At 36.6% G+C, this 20,077-nt stretch overlaps 1 protein-coding gene across 1 annotated transcript; it reads left to right on the top strand.

Moving 5' to 3' along the window:
* Positions 1-1,849: 1,849 nt before the first annotated feature.
* Positions 1,850-3,495, top strand: LOC116000136 (PRA1 family protein B4-like). The gene is made up of 2 exons (XM_031240167.1): positions 1,850-2,697; positions 3,129-3,495. The coding sequence occupies exon 1, from the start codon at positions 1,982-1,984 to the stop codon at positions 2,651-2,653; it is 672 nt and encodes a 223-aa protein (XP_031096027.1). The 5' UTR covers positions 1,850-1,981; the 3' UTR covers positions 2,654-2,697; positions 3,129-3,495.
* The last annotated feature ends 16,582 nt before the right edge of the window (positions 3,496-20,077 follow it).

The following is a 20,077-nucleotide window of genomic DNA, read 5'->3' as shown; positions in this document are numbered from 1 at the left end:
GGAGAAGACCCCGGTTGTTATACGGTGGACTATGGTCCACACAGTTGTGTGGACCATGGTCCGAAAATAGAGTTGTTTCTTTAAGTAAAGAAACGACATCCATTAAATTTTAATAAATCCTGTATTTTTGCTGTGTTCAGAACAAAATGAAACTACAAATGTATCTAAAATGAAACTGAATAACTTGTCTTGCATATTGGGGGTGTTTGGCAAAATGCTGATAGCTTATAGCTGATAGCTGGTTGGTTTAGCTAGTAGCTGATGACTGATTGCGTTGAGTGGTTTGACCAGCTGGTTGTATTAGCTGGTTATAAAAAACTGTTTGGTAAATTAGCTGTTTACTAGTAGCTGATTGAATGTAAAATGATATTTAAGGGTATTATTATTATTATTATAAAATAACAAACACACCACCCATTTAAAAGTAAATCCCATTGATTTTAAAGGATAAAATAGTCAATATACCCATATTTCCCAACCAGCTGATACAAAAAGCTACATTCATTAGCTTTTCAATTTTCAACTTATTGGCCCAATAAGCCAAGGCCAATAAGCTATTTACCAAACACTTCAAAATAGCTTATTGGTTGGTCAAAAAGCTAAACTTGGTCAAATAAGCTAAAATTTGGCTTATAAGCCAATAACCAAACACCCCGTTTATATTATCAAATGAGATGAGACTTTAATTGAATTGATGAAATGATGCTTTTTTTTAAAAATGATGAAATGATGCTTTAGTTGTGTTGAAATTAAACTGCAATATGTATAAAATTAAACTAAATTACATGTCTCACATATTGAGGATATATTGTCAAATAAAACTGTAATTAAATTGAAATGATACTTTAGCTGTAATTAAATTGAAATGATACTTTAGTTTTGTTGAAACGAAACTACATTATATATAAAAAAATTGAATAATATGTCTCAACATCCTCTTGAGAGTCACATTGAACAAGTTTCCTAGCACCCTTTTTCCATTCCCCTATCAAACCTTTAAGCAAAGTTCATGTGATAAGCAAAATGTTAATGATACAAACATCATTTTCCTGTTACAATTATGTTGTCATTTTCGGTGGGTATTGAGGTTTGTTGGTTCGTCATTTTTGTCCATTCCAAAGTGAGTCCAATTTGATTGGTAATTTTACATTTTTACCTTCTTGATGACAAAAAAAAAAAAAAAAAAAAAAAAAAACAAAGAAATANAAAAAAAAAAAAAAAAAAAACATAAAACAAAGAAATAAATAGCTCCTTAGTAGCCAAAGACATTGTGGTCTAGTGGCACCCGGTGTCCTGATTTACACTCTTTTTGTGCTTTAGTAGGTTGAGAAAGTAGTTATGAACAAATACTACATTGTAACAGAGTTAGTGGTACTCAAAAGAAAATTAGGTTGATATATTTTTAGGATGACACATTTTTTTTTGGTTAGGCCATGGTTATGAGGTATCATGAGTAGACTTTAACGGTAAGAGACACCTTTAAATCTGTATCATATTGTCAGTAGTACTCAAAAGAAAATTAGGTTGATATATTTTTAAGATGACGCATTTTTTTTGGTTAGGCCATGGTTATGAGGTATCATGAGTAGACTTTAATAGTAAGAGACACCTTTAAATCTGTATCATATTTAATTAGACTAATTTTTATTTGCACCTGACTAACTCAATTGAAGGACAAAGTGCTGAACAAATTAATTTTCTCATACTAAAAATGATTCAAACTCTCAACACCTCTTAAAGAATGACAGTGCACGACCACACACATCAACTAGGGTGGTTTCTCTAGTCCAAGTGAGTTACCTAAAATAAATCCATCTCCCAAAAGAGAAAATTAGAAAATCATCCCCCAAAGTCCCAAGATCCACCGACATAAGAATCCCAATTCCCCAAATCTCTCATCTTATAAAATTCTCTCCGCGTATACAACATTTCGTCTCTATAACCTAAACCCTCATTCGAATCTCACAATCAAGCTGAATCAATGGCCAATTCATCGCCGGCAGTTCTCCCCATCTCTAATGCTCAAACCACCGGCGCCGCCGTGCCCTCCTCCGACACCGTCGTCGTAGCACCCACCCCTGCTTTCCGTGCCTTCATAAACCACATCACCGATACCGTACGCAACGGCCTCGCCAACCGCCGTCCCTGGGCGGAGCTCGTGGACCGCTCCGCCTTCTCGAAGCCGGATTCCATCTCCGATGCCACACTCCGCATCCGCAAGAACTGCGCCTACTTCAAGATCAACTACCTTTCCCTGGTTGCCGTAGTTCTCGGCTTCTCTCTCATCACCAATCCCTTCTCCCTCCTCATCCTCGCCGCCCTTCTCGCCGCCTGGCTGTTCCTCTACCTCTTCCGCCCCTCCGATCCGCCTCTCGTCCTCTTCGGCCGCCAATTCTCCGAGCGCGAAACCCTCGGCGCCCTGCTCGTCTCCACAGTCGTCGTCGTTTTCCTCACCAGCGTCGGATCTGTTCTGGTCTCCGCGTTGATGGTCGGCGTCGCTATTATCTGCACCCATGCCGCTTTCCGTGTCCCTGAAGATCTGTTCCTCGACGAGCAAGACGCGCCGTCAACTGGATTCCTGTCTTTCTTGACCGGCGGCGCTTCTAGCGTAGCCGCTACCGTTACTGCTCCCGCTGTTGCTGCTCGCGTTTGATCCTATCATCTCCGATCCGTAAAAACCAATGCTGCTCTTCTGGGGTAACATTTGAGCCTGTTTTTTTTCCCGTAAATTTCTGAATTTTATATCTTGAAAAAAAAAAGTCAAATGAATGATGATAGTGCTAAATATATGCATAGTTGGAACTCTTTGTTTAGGAGGAACACTTGTGTAATATTTCAATGCCGGATCTATAAAATTGTTAATTATGTAAACCCCACCGTCAAATGATTTAGATCTATGAGAATTATTTGTTTATTGAACAGTACATTGCTGATCATCAAATCTTTATTCATATGGAATGCTTTCTCTGATGTTCTTGATCTAATATGGGGAATATTGCTGTTAAATTGTACATGTGAATTTGACTGTTGATGGATTGAATCTATTTTGTGTCTGTTTAGCATGGAAATAGAATTTTATTTTCTTTTGTACCACTATTCATGGCTGTGGACCTGTGGTGCTTATGTAGGATTCCATCCAGAGCAATCTGTAAGCTGTGACCAGAGTTTGATCTCGCAATTTGTTCTCTTGGTTTTTTGCTTATAAACATCAAGGGTTTACGGCATATATGGACATAAAAGCTCAGTCTATAGCTCTTTGTATAGCACACCTAAGTGCAGACACCATAAAAATTGATCATTCTTGGATTTAGTGGTGCTGCCTATTAACTGTAATGCATACTAGTCTTGTTTGTAATAGTCTTCTATTTGCACTTTATAAACTGTGAATGGGGAGGTTTGAGACTTTTGATGTAGAGTGTTGATAGGCGATTTGGTTTGCACTCCTTCCACTCCATCTTATGTGAATTTGCTTTGTGAGAGTTTAACATTTCCAAACCAGTTTTTAACTGCAGTTTAATTTTCATTACATGTATGATTGTAAATTTTAGTGTTGGGCGTTCTGTTTCGTAATTATATTTTAACATGGATTTGAAGTAGGATGGAGAGTGGAGATTCAGAGAATTTGGGTATTGTGTATTTATTTTGTGAGCTTATAGATTACATCTGGCCATTTTTATCTGAAGTAGGATGGGAATTTTATGTTGTTTCATGAAATTTAGTTGTGTACCTGGGGAACTTATACTTTTGACACTCAGGTTAGGTGAAGTTTGTGTAGTAGTCTAGTAGACTATCCCCCGAGTTTATACTTAGGTTAGGTGAAGTTTGCCTAGTAGTTTAGGCACAAGCATGAAGCATTTTATGGAGGTGGTAACAGGATAAGAATAGAAGTGGAAATAACGGAATAAAAATGATAAATTAAAAGGTAGGGATTGGAATGCGTATTTATTGGTTCGATGCCATCAAACAAAGGATTGAGGGTTATGAAACTTCACCTTCGGGTTCAAGACTAGTAACACTAATTTGGTATACTAACACGTCACTCTCGTGATCCGATGTTAGGCCGAATTGGAACACGGGGACTTTCCCACTCTCGTAATGCCATCAATCCCTCTAAATAAGAACGAGTTGTCTTGACCTTCGATGTTCTCTACTCTCATAAGAGAACTTGAAGGCTGTGAGATGTGGTCTAAGGGAAGTGACTCTTGATAGATGAATCTAGGGGGTGTTATAATCCTTATATAGGCATCAAACACAATAAACACCACTATCCGTTCAGAAGGCAGGTCGCACCCGTGCTTAATGCACGGGTGTGCCATCGCCTGTGCGTAACGTTCATTCATGCTACAAACTCTCACTTTTGCGCGTTTTTTTTTGGGGTTTGCCTTTGTGTGTTCCTTTTTCATGTGGTTTTGGTCCAAATTGATCAACTTTGACTTCCTCTTCTATTTTCCTTCCTAGCTCAGAAGTGCATTTGGGTGATTATGAGCACAAAATACACGACTCGTAGTTCTAAAATCCAAATAAACACCTTAAAATGAACATAAAAATAAGTTAAGAATAGGTGAAATATGACATAAAATGAGAGTCATCAGTGTTGCCCACTTGCCATTAAAATGAGATTCATCAGTGTTCACAATATTGAAGGAATTAATTTGACTTTTTTGGCCAAATTGGTTTGGCGTCTCCTAATAGAAATTGATAATTACTGGGCAAAAATTGTCACCTCAAGTCAATTTTAGGCGTCTGTGAGGAACAGACTCCTAAAATCTAGACTTTTAGCATCTTATCCATAGGCATCCTTTTTGCAACAAATGCGGATGATATATTCTGTACTAGTGAAGCGAGTTCAGAGTTGGGTAAGTTGAGAGCAAAAAAAGTGTGTTTCTCACATACGGCAAGGAATGGTGAAGTCTACAGCTATCCTAGAAAAGGGGCTAGAATGTGTGTTAGAAATGGGCAGGCAAGCAAATTTGGAGTAATAAATGGTGCCAAAAATTTTCACTTGTTGAAGTGGTGTAGAAGTAAATTTTGGAGTAGGAGCTTTACGCTAGTACAGTGTGGGTGATTATTGGGAGAAAGAGCAAGGGTGGAAGTGCGGTTTGGTCCCTGTTGTCTGTTGAGTGGTGTAACAATTTGTTGGAGATGTAGAAGCTAAAAGCTAGCTAGCTAGCCGTATATGTAGTGCATTTCTGTGGTTAGTTAGGCATGGAAAAATTTGTCTCCGGCATTCAAAACTGACAAACCACGTTATGAAAAGGCTGCTTGGATTAATAGGGAGATCGAGCAAGAGGTATTTTACTTCATCAAGAAACCATATATTTTGTATACATGACATACAGAGCTGAGTAATAGGAATGCTAGTTATGGATGGGAGGTATTCTTTGAAACAAAAGAGGCGAATGGATATGCACTTTTACTAGCAGCGCCGGAAGCTGCATATATAGTGATCAAAGTTACGTTGAAACTTGGGGAGTCTTGCATATATATATATATATAGCCTGAACATTGCTGCAGATAATTTTAGCAAGATCATTATCGAATCTTATTATGCTAAGTTGGTGGTTCAGTGCCTGACGGGTGCAACGATGATGCATTCATTATATGGATGCAACCACAGCCTTATTAAAGCTTGTAGGGAAATCATAGGAACCATATCCTTAGGGAGCAAAACAGAGTGGTAGATGAATTTCTCGAAACTGCACCATGGATTTGGAGATTTGTGAAATAACTCCAGCAGTGTTGGTATATATATATATGAGAAGATGGATATGGTGTTCCTCGCATTAGAGACATTTTTGTAAACACAACCTAGCATGAGGTTGTGCTTGGGGCACTCACCCTCCACTTGATGTAAAATAAATAATAATAATAATAACAACAAAAACAACTTTTAAAGCTAAAAGCAAAAACTTGTGTGAGGGCAGACGGGTTGGGCCAACATAATTATAGTAATAGTTACTGATATGAATTGGTCTTTGGTTGATTTTTATGACCCGACCTGTCTCAAGAGTCTCAATTCGTGAGACGATCTCACACAAATGTGACCCAAAGTTAAATTATTTTAATTTTTATATCTAAAACTAAAAATAGTTCAATGATAGTTAAATAAATAAAATAATATATTTATGTCTTTATAGGTAACTATTAATAGTAAACAACTCATTTATCACTCTTTTTAAAACAACTATTGATTCTAACCATCTAAAATATCCCCACTTTTTGAAATTTCAAATAAATATCAATTAATTACCTTATCGTATTTAAAGGAAGTCTAGACATTTTATATTAAAGTGATATTTTTTAAAAGTCAATAACTAATTAATGTGAAACATGATGGGAATATTAGTTAAATTAGTAATTTAAAGTGGTTAATTTGTGGTATAACTTTTAGTAGGGTCCACTTTTAACTTGACTCGAGTTAAAGTGGATTCGAATTCATTTAAGCGAGAGATTTAATTTGAAATATTATAAGTTCAAAATAGATAATGAGTGAATGTAACATTTTAATTTTTAAGGAGTTTGAATTGTATAAGATAGTCCTCTATCACGCACAAGAATAGGTGCAAATCAATTTCAAAATGAGTCCAAAAATTTTGGGCACGTTTGCAACTACGAACCAGTTGGCGTGTTTTGCTAGATTTTTTATTTTCCCAACTAGGAGTATGAGAGGGTTGCAAGCTCGTATTGTTATGTTTCCTTTGTTAAATGCAACATACAGAAAATTGTGAGTTAATATTCTGATTAATTACGTAATTGCTTATGATTAAATCTAATTTTTATATGACAATTAATTTGATTAATTAATTGTTAGTTATAGGAGTTACATGTTTGAATGCCGTGAATGCTAATAAATTTTATTTCTCCTGTAAATATCTTGTGTTGCCAAAGACCGGTTAAGCGGCATAGCTGTGGCCCTCTCGATCCCCAGCGGGGGCGTTGGCTCTTTGTGCTTCAGTATGTCAGGAGACAGATTCGCTGAAACTAATATTTTAGTAGTAAAATATTTACATGTAACCAACGTTTCAATGCTCCTAGCATCGTCAGGAGGAAGTGAATTGGTTTAAGAAAAGTGTGAGTATCACACGAATTGAATTTTGGTTGGTTCTTATGGAGTGGAATTTTTGAAAAGTATTTTTAACACAAAATTCAAGTGTGTTGTATTAACACTAAAATCCTGTACAAGGTAAAAAAAAAAAAAGTGTAACTGTGTAATGTGAGTACAATCATCTCTGAAAAAAATCCTCAGATTCTTTGCTTAATTTAAACACTTCACGAACACTTGATCGTCTACTTGAAATGTACTTGAATATCAAACACTTCGCCACAAACAAATTTAGCTTGATTACAACGAACTTGGTATTTGAAATACTTGCACTTGATTACTCGAGTTTGAAATACTCAAGATTACTTGAAATGCTTGAACTTGAAATTTTTGAAACTTAAAATACTCGAGATTTGATACTTGAAACACTTGAATCGAGTACTTAGAGTCAAAATACTTGAAACTTGAATCAGAATACTTAGGACTCAAAATGCTTGAAACTTGCCTATTAAAATTGATCGGGCCTTGTGTAATTGGGCTGATTGACTTACAAAAGGTTGTTGGACACTTGGACTTGTCAATTACATTTTTCTTGGAATATCCCATATATCATATGTCAATTACATTAACCAAATATATTTAAATGTTTAGATAGTTTGGTTAAGTTATAAAATTCAAATGGTTTTGAATTTAAATGCTTGAATTCAAATTTCAAAATGTGTGGTGTGGATGGTGTTTCTCATGCTATAAATAGATATCTCATTTCAAGTGAAAGGAGTGATAGAGAAGAAGTGATTGAAGTGTTCAAGCTTTAAAGCGTGCAAGTCTTAAGTTTGAGTGTTCAAGTATGAAGTTCAAGAGTTCAAGTATTCAAGTATTGCAAGTATCAAGTTTCAAGTATTTTGAGTTTAAGTACTCGATTCAAGTATTTCGAGTATATAATTTCAAGTATTTCGAGTCTAAGTACTCAATTTAAGGATTTCATGTATCAAGTTTCAAGTATTTTGGATCTAAGTACTCGATTCAAGTATTTCAAGTCTAAGTAAACAATTCAAGTATTTCAACTATCAAGCTTCAAGTATTTTGAGTTTAAGTACTCGATTCAAGTGTTTCAAGTATTTTGAGTCTAAGTACTCAGTTCAAGCATTTCAAGTGACAAGTATTTCAAAGTATTTCAAGAGAACAATAGTGGAAGCAATGGTGGAAATAAGATTTCCACAAAGGTTATGAATCACATAATAGCGATCTGGTGAATGGTGGTTCACAGTACAGAATGGCACAACAATGAGTATTGGCGCGGAAGGGACTAACTGATAAGTGCAAAAGATGCTACACTTATAGGGTCGTTCTCGGGTCACATTGCACGTACTTGCTAGCTTTTGTGATTGATTTGAGCATGAATTGCGTTAAAATGCGTGTTAGTGCCATTAGACCCTAGTCCACACATGTTTAATCATTTTGTAGGTAAAACGTTGAGCAAAAAGATGAAAAAGGCATGGATTTCAAAGAATGATTCACGGGCCAAAATTGGAAGCAAAGAACAGGCACGGACGCGCCTTGGACGCGCGTCCGCCCAGGCGTCCACGCTACACGCCGCTGAGGTTCGAAGCAGTCCCTTGCGGACGCCAGGCAGACGCACCCGGACGCCCGCGTCCGAAAAATAGCTTGCAGAAGTTTGCGATGTCTGCTTTGGACGCGGGAAGGACGCGGACCGAACGCCCCGAGTCCGAAAATCACCTCTCTGAAGTTGCAATGTTTGCTTAGGACGCACGGCGGACGCGGGTCGGACGCTCGCGTCCGACTCCGAGATCTCTCCGAAGTTTCGAAGCCGCGCACAGAATCCCGCTGGACGCGCGTCCAGTCGGGCGTCCGTAGCGTAACAATTTGGCGGTTTGGCGCGATTTAAATAGAGATTTGGGGCATTTTTCAGGGGGATCCCATTCATTTTTCCAGATTAGTCTAGTCTAAAATTTCTCTCTCTAGAATTAGGTTGAAATTCTCTCCCAATTCCACTTCAATTCCATTCACATTTCATTCATAGTAGCTAGATTTGGAGAAGATTGTGGACATCAACTTGCAATTGATCAAGATTTGTAAAAGAATTCCATTTACAATCAAGTAATCTTTCAATTTCCTCTCTTGTTCTTCAATTTTTAGTTTGTGAATTGAGTTGTGATTTGCTTTGTTGATTTGATTTGTGCTTTGAATTGTGACTTGTTTTCAATCCTTATAGCTTGGATTTGTTTAATTGCTTTGATGATGCTTAGCTTAGAGATGTGTGGCTAGTTACCTAGTGGATTTGGACTAGTTGAACATGCATGTTGTTCTTGAGCTCTTATGTCTTATATCTAGGGTAGAATGATGATTTTTGGATATCTTGATAGCGGTTTGGGATGTTTGTGTGACCTCTACCCCGATTAGGCCAATCAGACTTGAGAGTTAGTGTAGAAAGCTTTCACCTATGAGAATAGGGAATGCTTGAGACCTCACCAACCTCTTTTCCTTCTCACCTTTGAGAAAAGGGAGTAGGAAGGCAAGAGGCACATAACGTGTTTGTCATAATGCCTCTTCTAGCCTAAAGTTCACAAGGATGACTTTATGGTCTAAGAAGTGAGTCCATTGACCACGAGAGTGGCGGTGGTGTGAGTGACCTTGTCTCATGTGAGTCCTTTGAGCGTTTTCAAACCCCTAGTACCTTAGGAAATCAAGAGTTGCATGTGTGTTAGATTAGTTCGAATCCTCCCTTCCAATACTTGTTTACAACACCTTTCGTTTTAGTGTTTGAGATATTCTTAGAATGACCTACACAAACCTTATGATTAGGACTAGCTTTTGAAACNTGGTGAATGGTGGTTCACAGTACAGAATGGCACAACAATGAGTATTGGCGCGGAAGGGACTAACTGATAAGTGCAAAAGATGCTACACTTATAGGGTCGTTCTCGGGTCACATTGCACGTACTTGCTAGCTTTTGTGATTGATTTGAGCATGAATTGCGTTAAAATGCGTGTTAGTGCCATTAGACCCTAGTCCACACATGTTTAATCATTTTGTAGGTAAAACGTTGAGCAAAAAGATGAAAAAGGCATGGATTTCAAAGAATGATTCACGGGCCAAAATTGGAAGCAAAGAACAGGCACGGACGCGCCTTGGACGCGCGTCCGCCCAGGCGTCCACGCTACACGCCGCTGAGGTTCGAAGCAGTCCCTTGCGGACGCCAGGCAGACGCACCCGGACGCCCGCGTCCGAAAAATAGCTTGCAGAAGTTTGCGATGTCTGCTTTGGACGCGGGAAGGACGCGGACCGAACGCCCCGAGTCCGAAAATCACCTCTCTGAAGTTGCAATGTTTGCTTAGGACGCACGGCGGACGCGGGTCGGACGCTCGCGTCCGACTCCGAGATCTCTCCGAAGTTTCGAAGCCGCGCACAGAATCCCGCTGGACGCGCGTCCAGTCGGGCGTCCGTAGCGTAACAATTTGGCGGTTTGGCGCGATTTAAATAGAGATTTGGGGCATTTTTCAGGGGGATCCCATTCATTTTTCCAGATTAGTCTAGTCTAAAATTTCTCTCTCTAGAATTAGGTTGAAATTCTCTCCCAATTCCACTTCAATTCCATTCACATTTCATTCATAGTAGCTAGATTTGGAGAAGATTGTGGACATCAACTTGCAATTGATCAAGATTTGTAAAAGAATTCCATTTACAATCAAGTAATCTTTCAATTTCCTCTCTTGTTCTTCAATTTTTAGTTTGTGAATTGAGTTGTGATTTGCTTTGTTGATTTGATTTGTGCTTTGAATTGTGACTTGTTTTCAATCCTTATAGCTTGGATTTGTTTAATTGCTTTGATGATGCTTAGCTTAGAGATGTGTGGCTAGTTACCTAGTGGATTTGGACTAGTTGAACATGCATGTTGTTCTTGAGCTCTTATGTCTTATATCTAGGGTAGAATGATGATTTTTGGATATCTTGATAGCGGTTTGGGATGTTTGTGTGACCTCTACCCCGATTAGGCCAATCAGACTTGAGAGTTAGTGTAGAAAGCTTTCACCTATGAGAATAGGGAATGCTTGAGACCTCACCAACCTCTTTTCCTTCTCACCTTTGAGAAAAGGGAGTAGGAAGGCAAGAGGCACATAACGTGTTTGTCATAATGCCTCTTCTAGCCTAAAGTTCACAAGGATGACTTTATGGTCTAAGAAGTGAGTCCATTGACCACGAGAGTGGCGGTGGTGTGAGTGACCTTGTCTCATGTGAGTCCTTTGAGCGTTTTCAAACCCCTAGTACCTTAGGAAATCAAGAGTTGCATGTGTGTTAGATTAGTTCGAATCCTCCCTTCCAATACTTGTTTACAACACCTTTCGTTTTAGTGTTTGAGATATTCTTAGAATGACCTACACAAACCTTATGATNTGAAACATAGGAACTCTTGTGCCTAATTCCTTGTCTATCAAATCCTTTCTTACCGTTCCTTGAGACGATACTCGGGAACTTCTTCCCGTTTTATTCACCTACACTCTTTCCACCTCCCGCTAAAATACAACTCTTCACTAACCCTATGGTGTAGGTATAATTATGGTACAAAGTGGATTAGCCGAGAGGCACATGAGATCCATTGGTGAAGAATTCATCACAAACTTCTCAGATCAATTGATAAATAAAAACTTAGTCTTGAAATTGGTTATGAGAAATGGTGAATGGTCATAATCTTGATGAGAAGGGCGAAGATAATTTCGCAACGGTGAAAGAAAATGGTTGCTTGGACAAAGAAAGTCTCGACCTATTTCTATATCAGATGCTCTTGATGTGTAGTGGATGAGCCAAGGTCTGAATGTGAAGAATCAGATGTCTCAATAATGAAACAAAGCACTCAGGTCAAACCTGTAAAACAATAGAATACTACAAGATAATAATAATGAAAATTAGTTTCCAAATGTATTTCCTTTTTTTTTATTTGTTGAGAAAGTGGTTATGAACATATACTGTATTGTAACAGGCCAGTAGTACTTTATTTATTTGTTAAATAAAACTTTTAGTATTCTTGGAAGTTGTTTTATATCTTGAACAAAATAGAATTGTTCCATTGTGGTTATTGAATCTGATTATATGCCAAAGTATTTTATGAGATAGTTTTGGATGTGTGAAGATTCAATATGGATGTCTTATGCATATGTAGCATTACATGTGAAATGTTATTAGTGGCTTAATGGTCGAAATGCAATGTAACAATGTGTTACATGTTGAAATCTAAGAAAGGGACTTCGTTTCTAGTTCATGTTTGAACGAGAAAGATTTCAAAATAATCATTTCATTTAAAGTAATGGAAGCTATACAAGGCTGGTCCTATAGTTTTATAGGCACGGGGTAAGTAAAAAAAAAAAACAAAAAACAAAAAACAAACAAAAAAAAAAAACCAAAAGGCCCCATACGATATTTAGAAGTTAACCATAAATTTTTACGACTAAATTTTAAATTTTATTATGAGTACAAAAAATAATATTGTCAACTAAATTGAAATAAAATTTAAAAATTTTAAACATTTTACAAATACAATACTAATATGCAAAATCATCAATGACCTATTCAAGATTAATATAGTCTAGATATCATTCTCAATACACAATATTGCCAATCCATTTAATCTTTTTGTGACATTGAAGATATTAGGTATGCTTTCAATAATTTTAATTTTGAGAAACTCCTTTCCACAAATGCTACAGTCATGGGTAGAGTCAATAGAATCCGATAAGCAATAGAAACCGTTGGGTAGCAATCTGCAACTTTGACAAACTCAATAATCTCGATTGATGACATCAACTTGTCTGACAAAGTCATCTATAACACTTTTAATTAAGGAAAAAAGATCATTTAAATCTACATCTGCCACATTGTTATGATAAAAAAACAATTGCAAAATTATTACAACATTCTATTAATTCATTATTATCTAATGACTTCAATTTTTTTGAATCATATAAGAATCCAAAACTATTTTCAAATGTCATTAATTGCTCAAATCTAGTATTCAATGAAACAATTTTCATATCCACCACAATTAGAAAATAATTAATTCTAAATGATCCTCAAGTGATTGCATTTCCTCTTCATGATCATTTTCGTCATATTATTTTTTTCCTAATAATACAACGTTTAATTGGAAATGTAGGATTTATGTTCGTCTCATATGCAATACTTTTGGCAACATTTATACTAGAAGCAAACCCTTCATTTCTATATTTCTCAAAAAATTCTATTACACCTTTAATTTGATTTTTGGTAGTTTAAATACACAGATTTTGATTGCAACCTTTTACTTACCATATTAATAACAAATAAAATTTCATGCCAGATAACAATTATTCCAAGTAAAAATTCAAAACTCTCAAGTGCACTAACCAAGCTATCCACTTCACTCTTTGATTTGGCATCATCGAAAGATTTAGATAATTCTAACAAAGCTAACATTATTTGAGGAACTTGAAATCTAATAGCTTTGACACTTTTTATTCGGCTCTCCCAATGTGTATTGCATAAAGATTTTACAGTTAAATTATTCTATTTTACATAATCGTATTGGGAAACTACTTGATCTTCCTCATGATTTTAAACCTTTAAAATGGTGGATTATATGTTTATTGGCTATGCAAATAATCGCAGTGTTTATCAATTCTTAATGTGCGAGTCAAATTGTAACACTCCCAAATTTCTAACAAAATGATAGTTAAATAAAGGGGAAATATATAGATAATATTCGTTTTCAAAAGAGAGTTCAAAATGCGAAAGCTTAAAACAAGTTCTAAAGTTTAGGGGTGCCACCCCACATCTGGGCTAAACCAAACCCAAATGCTAAGGCTTAACTCTTAAGCTAGCTACTTCAACGGTGAACCTGTGGACCAACAAAATCTTCATTCAATTAACTAATATTATTATTATCATTTTCACTCAATCATCAACATCATACTTATTCCAATATCATCTCCCTTCCAACAACAAACTCGTCATCACTAGTTGATCTTCCTCCGGATTGTAAACCTTTAGGATGGAAATTGCTCTTTAGACGGAAGATGAAGTTAGATGGTTCCATTGCGAATTGAAGTATAAGGTCAAACTTGTGATTAAATATAATGTTACAAGGAACATGATTACCATAATTACCTTGATACGTATTATCCCGTAACGAGAATAAATTCAATTAGGATAATACTTGTCATTCTAGCGTTGGAAAACTTGGAAACTCATCAAATGAATGTGAAAATAAAAACTTTCATAAATGACGACTTATATGAAGAAATTTATATAGAACAATCTAGGGGTTTTATAATTCATGGCCAAGAAAAGAAAATTTGTAAATTGGTTAAATCATTGTACTATTTTAAAAAAACCCCTAAGCAATAACGTAACACAAGAAATTTGACCATGCAATGATGACTAATAGATTTAAAATAAAGGAGAGTTATAAGTGTGTCTACGTAAATGATACAATAGACGGTTATGTCATTCTATATTTATACATGGATGATATGTTCAACATGGGTGCTACCAAAAACATATGTTAAATTCAATATATATTTGACAAAAAGGATATGGATTTGGCAGATTTGATCTTTAAGATTAAAATCGTTAGAAGACTAAATGGTCTTTAGTTGAATCAATCTCATTATATTGATATAATCCTTGCAAAATTTAACAAGGATGATAATTAATTGGCTACAACGTCATTAGATACTAACATATATCTATCCCAAAATCGAGAAGAGTGAGGATGATGAGATACTAATATTATTAATTGGCTAGGACGTCATTGGAAGTTTAATGTATCTAATAAGTTGTACTAGTAACAACACTAGAAGACACTAGTAGTGAGAGTGATGAGAGATACTTATTATTAAGGTATACTCATGACATTGGACTGCATTATACGAGATATCCAACTGTACTATAAAGGTATAGCGATGCTAATTGGATATTGAACATTAAGGACTATAAGTCTACGACTGACTACTTGTTCACATTAGCCAATACAACCATTCATGGAAATCCTCGAAACAAACTGTGATAGTTAGATCCACAATAGAATATGATCTGATAGCTTTGGACAAGTGTAGTGAAGAGGTTGAATGTTTACACTATTTTTTAGAAGATATTCCAAGTTGGGGGAAAACATATACCTCCAATTTTAAACCTGGCAATTCGTGTATACGGGTTCGTTAACGGGTCGACATGATAACGACACGAACACGATAAGGCTAAACATGGACACGACACGTTAAGGTTATTAACAGGTTCAAATTTTTAACACGAACACGATTTGTTAACGGGTTAAACGGGTTGACACGATAGACACGTTTTGTTAACAGAGTTCGAGTGGTGTCGACAGGATATCACACGAAACCCGCTAAACCTATTAATATTTTTTAAAAGAAACTAAAATTTAAAGTTAAGTTATTTAAAAAAGAAATAAAATGATGAGGTAGTTTTCGCGGTGGATGGAAAGAACTAGGTGTTAAAACAGGAAGAAGTTCCCGAGTATCGTTCTCAAAGGATGGCAAGGAGGGAGTCGGTAAGCAAGGGATTAACACAAGAGCACCTAGTGTTCGAAAGCTAATCCTAAGGTAGAAGGCGTGTATCATGCTAAGGTAAAGGAACAAAGGTAAAGGAATGAGAAACAATTGAGTGAAAAGATGATTCGGACCAACCTAACAAGCATGTACTCTCTTGGTTTCCTATAGTACTAGGGTGTGAAAACACTCATTGGACTCACATGAGACAAGGTCACAAGCACCAAAGCCACTCTCGTGGTCAATGGACTCTCTCCCGTACCGTAGTGTTACTCTCATAACTACTAGGCTAAAAGAGGCATTTTATCAAACACGTTGTGTGCCTTCTTGTCTTCCACTCTCCCTTTTCTCAAAGGTGAGAGGGAAATGTGATTGGTGAGGTCTAACACACTCCCTACTCTCGTAGGTGAGTGTTCTTAACCTAATTCTCTAGTGTAACCGGCCAAGTTAGCATAAAGTCCAAACATACACCCCAAATCACAATCAAACATCCATTAAGCATCATTCAACCCTAGATTTAAGACATTTAGCATTCAAGAGATAACATGCAAGATCAATTGATCCAAATCCACAAAAGACTTAGCTAATCATGCTTAGAATTGAAATCAACATTGCAATTGAACAATTGAAAGCAATTAGAATCAAAATCAAATCAACAAATCAAAATCAAATCAACAATCAAAATCAAAACTAAGAATGGAATTATAAGACTAGGAATTGATGAGGACACAAAGGCTCCCTTTGATGAGGAATCCAACAACATCTTATTCTCGTCGGTTAATCCCCCGTAGAAAGAACTAATGACATCCCACGGATGAAACACGTCTGGTGGGCATTGTCTTTTAAGTGCCTTGAATCTCCTCCAGGCTTCCCCTAATGACTCCATTGAACCCTGCTTGAAGTCTTGGACTTGCTTCCTGATTTTCAAAGTCTTTGTCAAGGGAAAGAACTCCTGCATGAATTCTTTGTGCAACTGTTCCCAAGACCTGAAGCGATTGTTGGCATGAGAATCCAACCAACGAGCAGCATCCCCTATCACTGAAAACGGGAATAACTTGAGCCGAACCACTTCTTCAGGCACCCCATTCTGTCTGTACATTCCACAGGACCTCACAAACCGAGTGATGTGGCCATGTGGATCCTCTGAAGGCAAACCACTAAATGGAGCATTCTGAACCAAAGTTATAACCGAAGGCTTGATGTTAAAGTTGTTTGCTTCCACGGGTGGTATGTAAATAGAGTTGTGCATACTGAACTCCAGGGTCATGAAATCTGCTATAGTTCTTCTTTCTTCTCTTCTTTCCTCTCTCATATAACCCCGGTAGTTCTCCCGTGGAGCATTCATCCTCCTTGGTTCATAGTAATCATCTCTAGGAACTTCTCTTCCTCTTTGATCAAAGAAGTTCTCCCTCGGTGCATTTCTCCTTCTTGGCTCAAACTGATCTTCCCTTTCATAGAATCCAGCTCTATCATTGGGTTGCTCATAGTAGGGATCCCTTTCCTGATACTGCCCAACATGGGGTGGTGGTATCAATGGTTGACCCCTTTCTCTCTGAAGAGGCGGTTCCTCATTTTCATCTACTTCTCTCAGGGGGGGATCTGTTCTGAGGTGCACTCAATCCTGCACTCCTTAATGTTTCAGCGGTGACCCCATCTGGATGTTCAACCCTGCTTGGTGAAGCCATTTCTTCAATATTCTGTTCTTGATTACGGGCTGCTCTGTTCCGTCTTCTCACTATCGCGTTTATCTCGTGGTTAATTGTTAGCAATCCTTGCACACCTTTAGAACGGGTTTGCATGCAAATAGCTATTCACCTGTAAGCACAAAAAAAACAACAACGCTTTTGCAACTAGAAGTAGTTGCTAGTGAGAGTAGTAACCAATTTAAATGCATAAAAGAAAAAGGAAAATTAACAAAGTGCTTTACGAAAACAATAAGCAGATAGCGATGGTTAGACTCTCTAACTTAGATGATGGCCCATGTTAACCCAAATGGACTCATTACTCGAAAATCGATGCCATTCCCCGGCAACGGCGCCATTTGAAAGTTGTTATTTTTAGTGGTGATGGAAATTAAGAGTATCGTCCTCAAGGAATGACTTAATGGGAGTTTGAGTAATGAGGGGTTAAGCATAGGTTCATGCAGTGTTTGAAAGCTAACCTAAAGATATTGGAGTATTGCATGTTCAAATAATCGGTAATGTAAACAAGTAATTGAAGTAAAAGAACAATATATGGAATAGAGATTTGAACCAAACATCCTTGAATAAAATCCCTTGTGTCTAAAGATTAAGTTATGTACGTCTAGATGATGAACTTGGGGAAATGGTTTAAGTGCCAATGTCACTCTCGTGATCAATTGGACTATCAACTAATCCTAAGTCCCATTCTCATGGCAACTTGGTTAGAAGAGGCAATTTAACAAACACTTTGTGTGCCTATTTCCTTCAAACTCCCTTTTCTCAAAGGTGAGTAAGAAATATGAGAGGTATGGCTATGGTGTAGCCCTATTCTCATAGGTGGAACACCAATTCCAAATATCTCTTGCATAGTTTGGCCATAACTATGAAGAGTCAAATCAATTCCACCAAATTCATAGCCAAGTTCAACATTATAAGACAATACAAACATAATTTATGCAATTTAATTCATATTGGATTCATATTTCAAGGAAGTTCAATTCAAATCCTAAAAATGTTTAACTATTCATGCTTGAAATGTAAAACTAAAAGCAATTGAAATAATAAACATGGAATTCAAAAGAAACTTTAAGAAATATAAATGCTAAAATATGAGATAAAGAACTTAACTTGATAATTTAATGGAATGAATAATCTGAAATTGATGTTGAATGTTGGAAATACAAGTGGATTCTTCTTCTAAATTTCCTAATTAATGGTAGATTACAAGTGTGGGAAGTGTTTTTCTAAAGGTTCCTAGAGAGAAACTTCTAAATTTCCTAATTAATGGTAGATTACAAGTGTGGGAAGTGTTTTTCTAAAGGTTCCTAGAGAGAAAAACTAAATGGGAAATTTGGAAATTCAAAAGTGATTACAAAATAACCAACTAATGGTATTTATAGTGTAATTTTTGCGCCATTTCATAGCCTCCAGGATAGGAAGTCACGGTGGGACTCACGGTGTGAGTGTCAGCGTGAGTTCAATGATCAGTTTCTGATCAGCACTCACGCTGAGACTCACACCATGAGTCTCAGCGTGAGTTTCTGATCAGAAACCACACTGAGGACTCACGCTGACACTCACGGTGTGAGTGTCAGTGTGAGTTCTTCAAATTGACTCCACGCTTCGTTTTGCTCCTTTGTTCTCCGGTGTCCCCTTGGGTGTTTTCCTTATGCTTTAAAGCCTCGTTTTCTCCAAAGATTAACACTTTTTCATGCTTGTTTGCTCATTGCTCGTCATTTCTTCCTTCAACACAAATACAACAAATTAAGAGTTATTCCACATTCCTTTACATAATATTTGAATAAAAGCAAGCATAAACAAGACAAATATGATGCCATTTAATGACATATCAAGCATACCTATACTATGTAAGGATCGTCAACTGAACACTATGATTGTGTCATTTTTCTAGTTCCAAAAAATTAATTTTCATTCATGTGGATGATTGTTGGAAAATTAGTTAAATTAGCATTAAAGTGTCATTTTGTGGTATAATTTTTTGAGAGATCTTTTCTGATTTGGGTCAAGTCAAAGTGGACGAAGTTTATCCTATGTGAGAAGTTTAATTTGATATATTAAACGCTGAAAATGGATAATTGGTGAATGAAAAATTGATTCTCAAAGTGTACCATTTGTCCTACATTGGAAAGGGAAGTTGGTTTGCACGCACTAGTATATATATGCAATTAACTTTTTAAAGAGTTGAATTGTATAGCATAAAGACCATCTCTCTTGTGCAAAGGGGGAGGGATACATCAAATCCAAAAAGTTTGGACTCATGTGCGCACCCACGACCCGGGCACATGTTTTAATTTGTAACTTTTTACTCTCTCTAAAAATTTATGATTTTCTCTACATACGAAATTCTCTACATACTCTCTATATTTTGTCAAACAATTCTATTACAAATTACTAAGTGTGCCAAAACTTCCATTGTATCATAAAAAATTAACGCTTCAACACCCTAAAACCCTCGGGAGAAAGCAAATCAGCTTTAAGAAGTGTGAATATCAAATGTCTTGAATTTTCATTTCGTTCCTCATGCGCTAGCTTTCTAGCTCACTGCACGCTTCTTTTCTACTCATCTTCACGTTTTCAATTCCCATGAGCTCTGTCCCCTCAAACAAGACCAAACCACATTATTATTCACAATTTTTTTACAAGTTTATTTCCTTTTTGGTTAGTTGATAATAGTATTTTCACTTTTATTATTGATTTTGATATGTTTTGTAAGAAGGTTTCAAAGAAAATTTCGAAATAAAATATTTCTTAAAAATTTCAATCCATAAGAACC

Source organism: Ipomoea triloba, chromosome 12, assembly GCF_003576645.1.
Source record: "Ipomoea triloba cultivar NCNSP0323 chromosome 12, ASM357664v1".
NCBI lineage: Eukaryota > Viridiplantae > Streptophyta > Magnoliopsida > Solanales > Convolvulaceae > Ipomoea > Ipomoea triloba.
This window is presented reverse-complemented; position numbering and strand designations above follow the sequence as displayed.

Excerpts from the sequence above, each read along its gene's own strand:
- LOC116000136 (XM_031240167.1), top strand. The coding sequence starts at position 1,982 with ATGGCCAATTCATCGCCGGCAGTTCTCCCCATCTCTAATGCTCAAACC.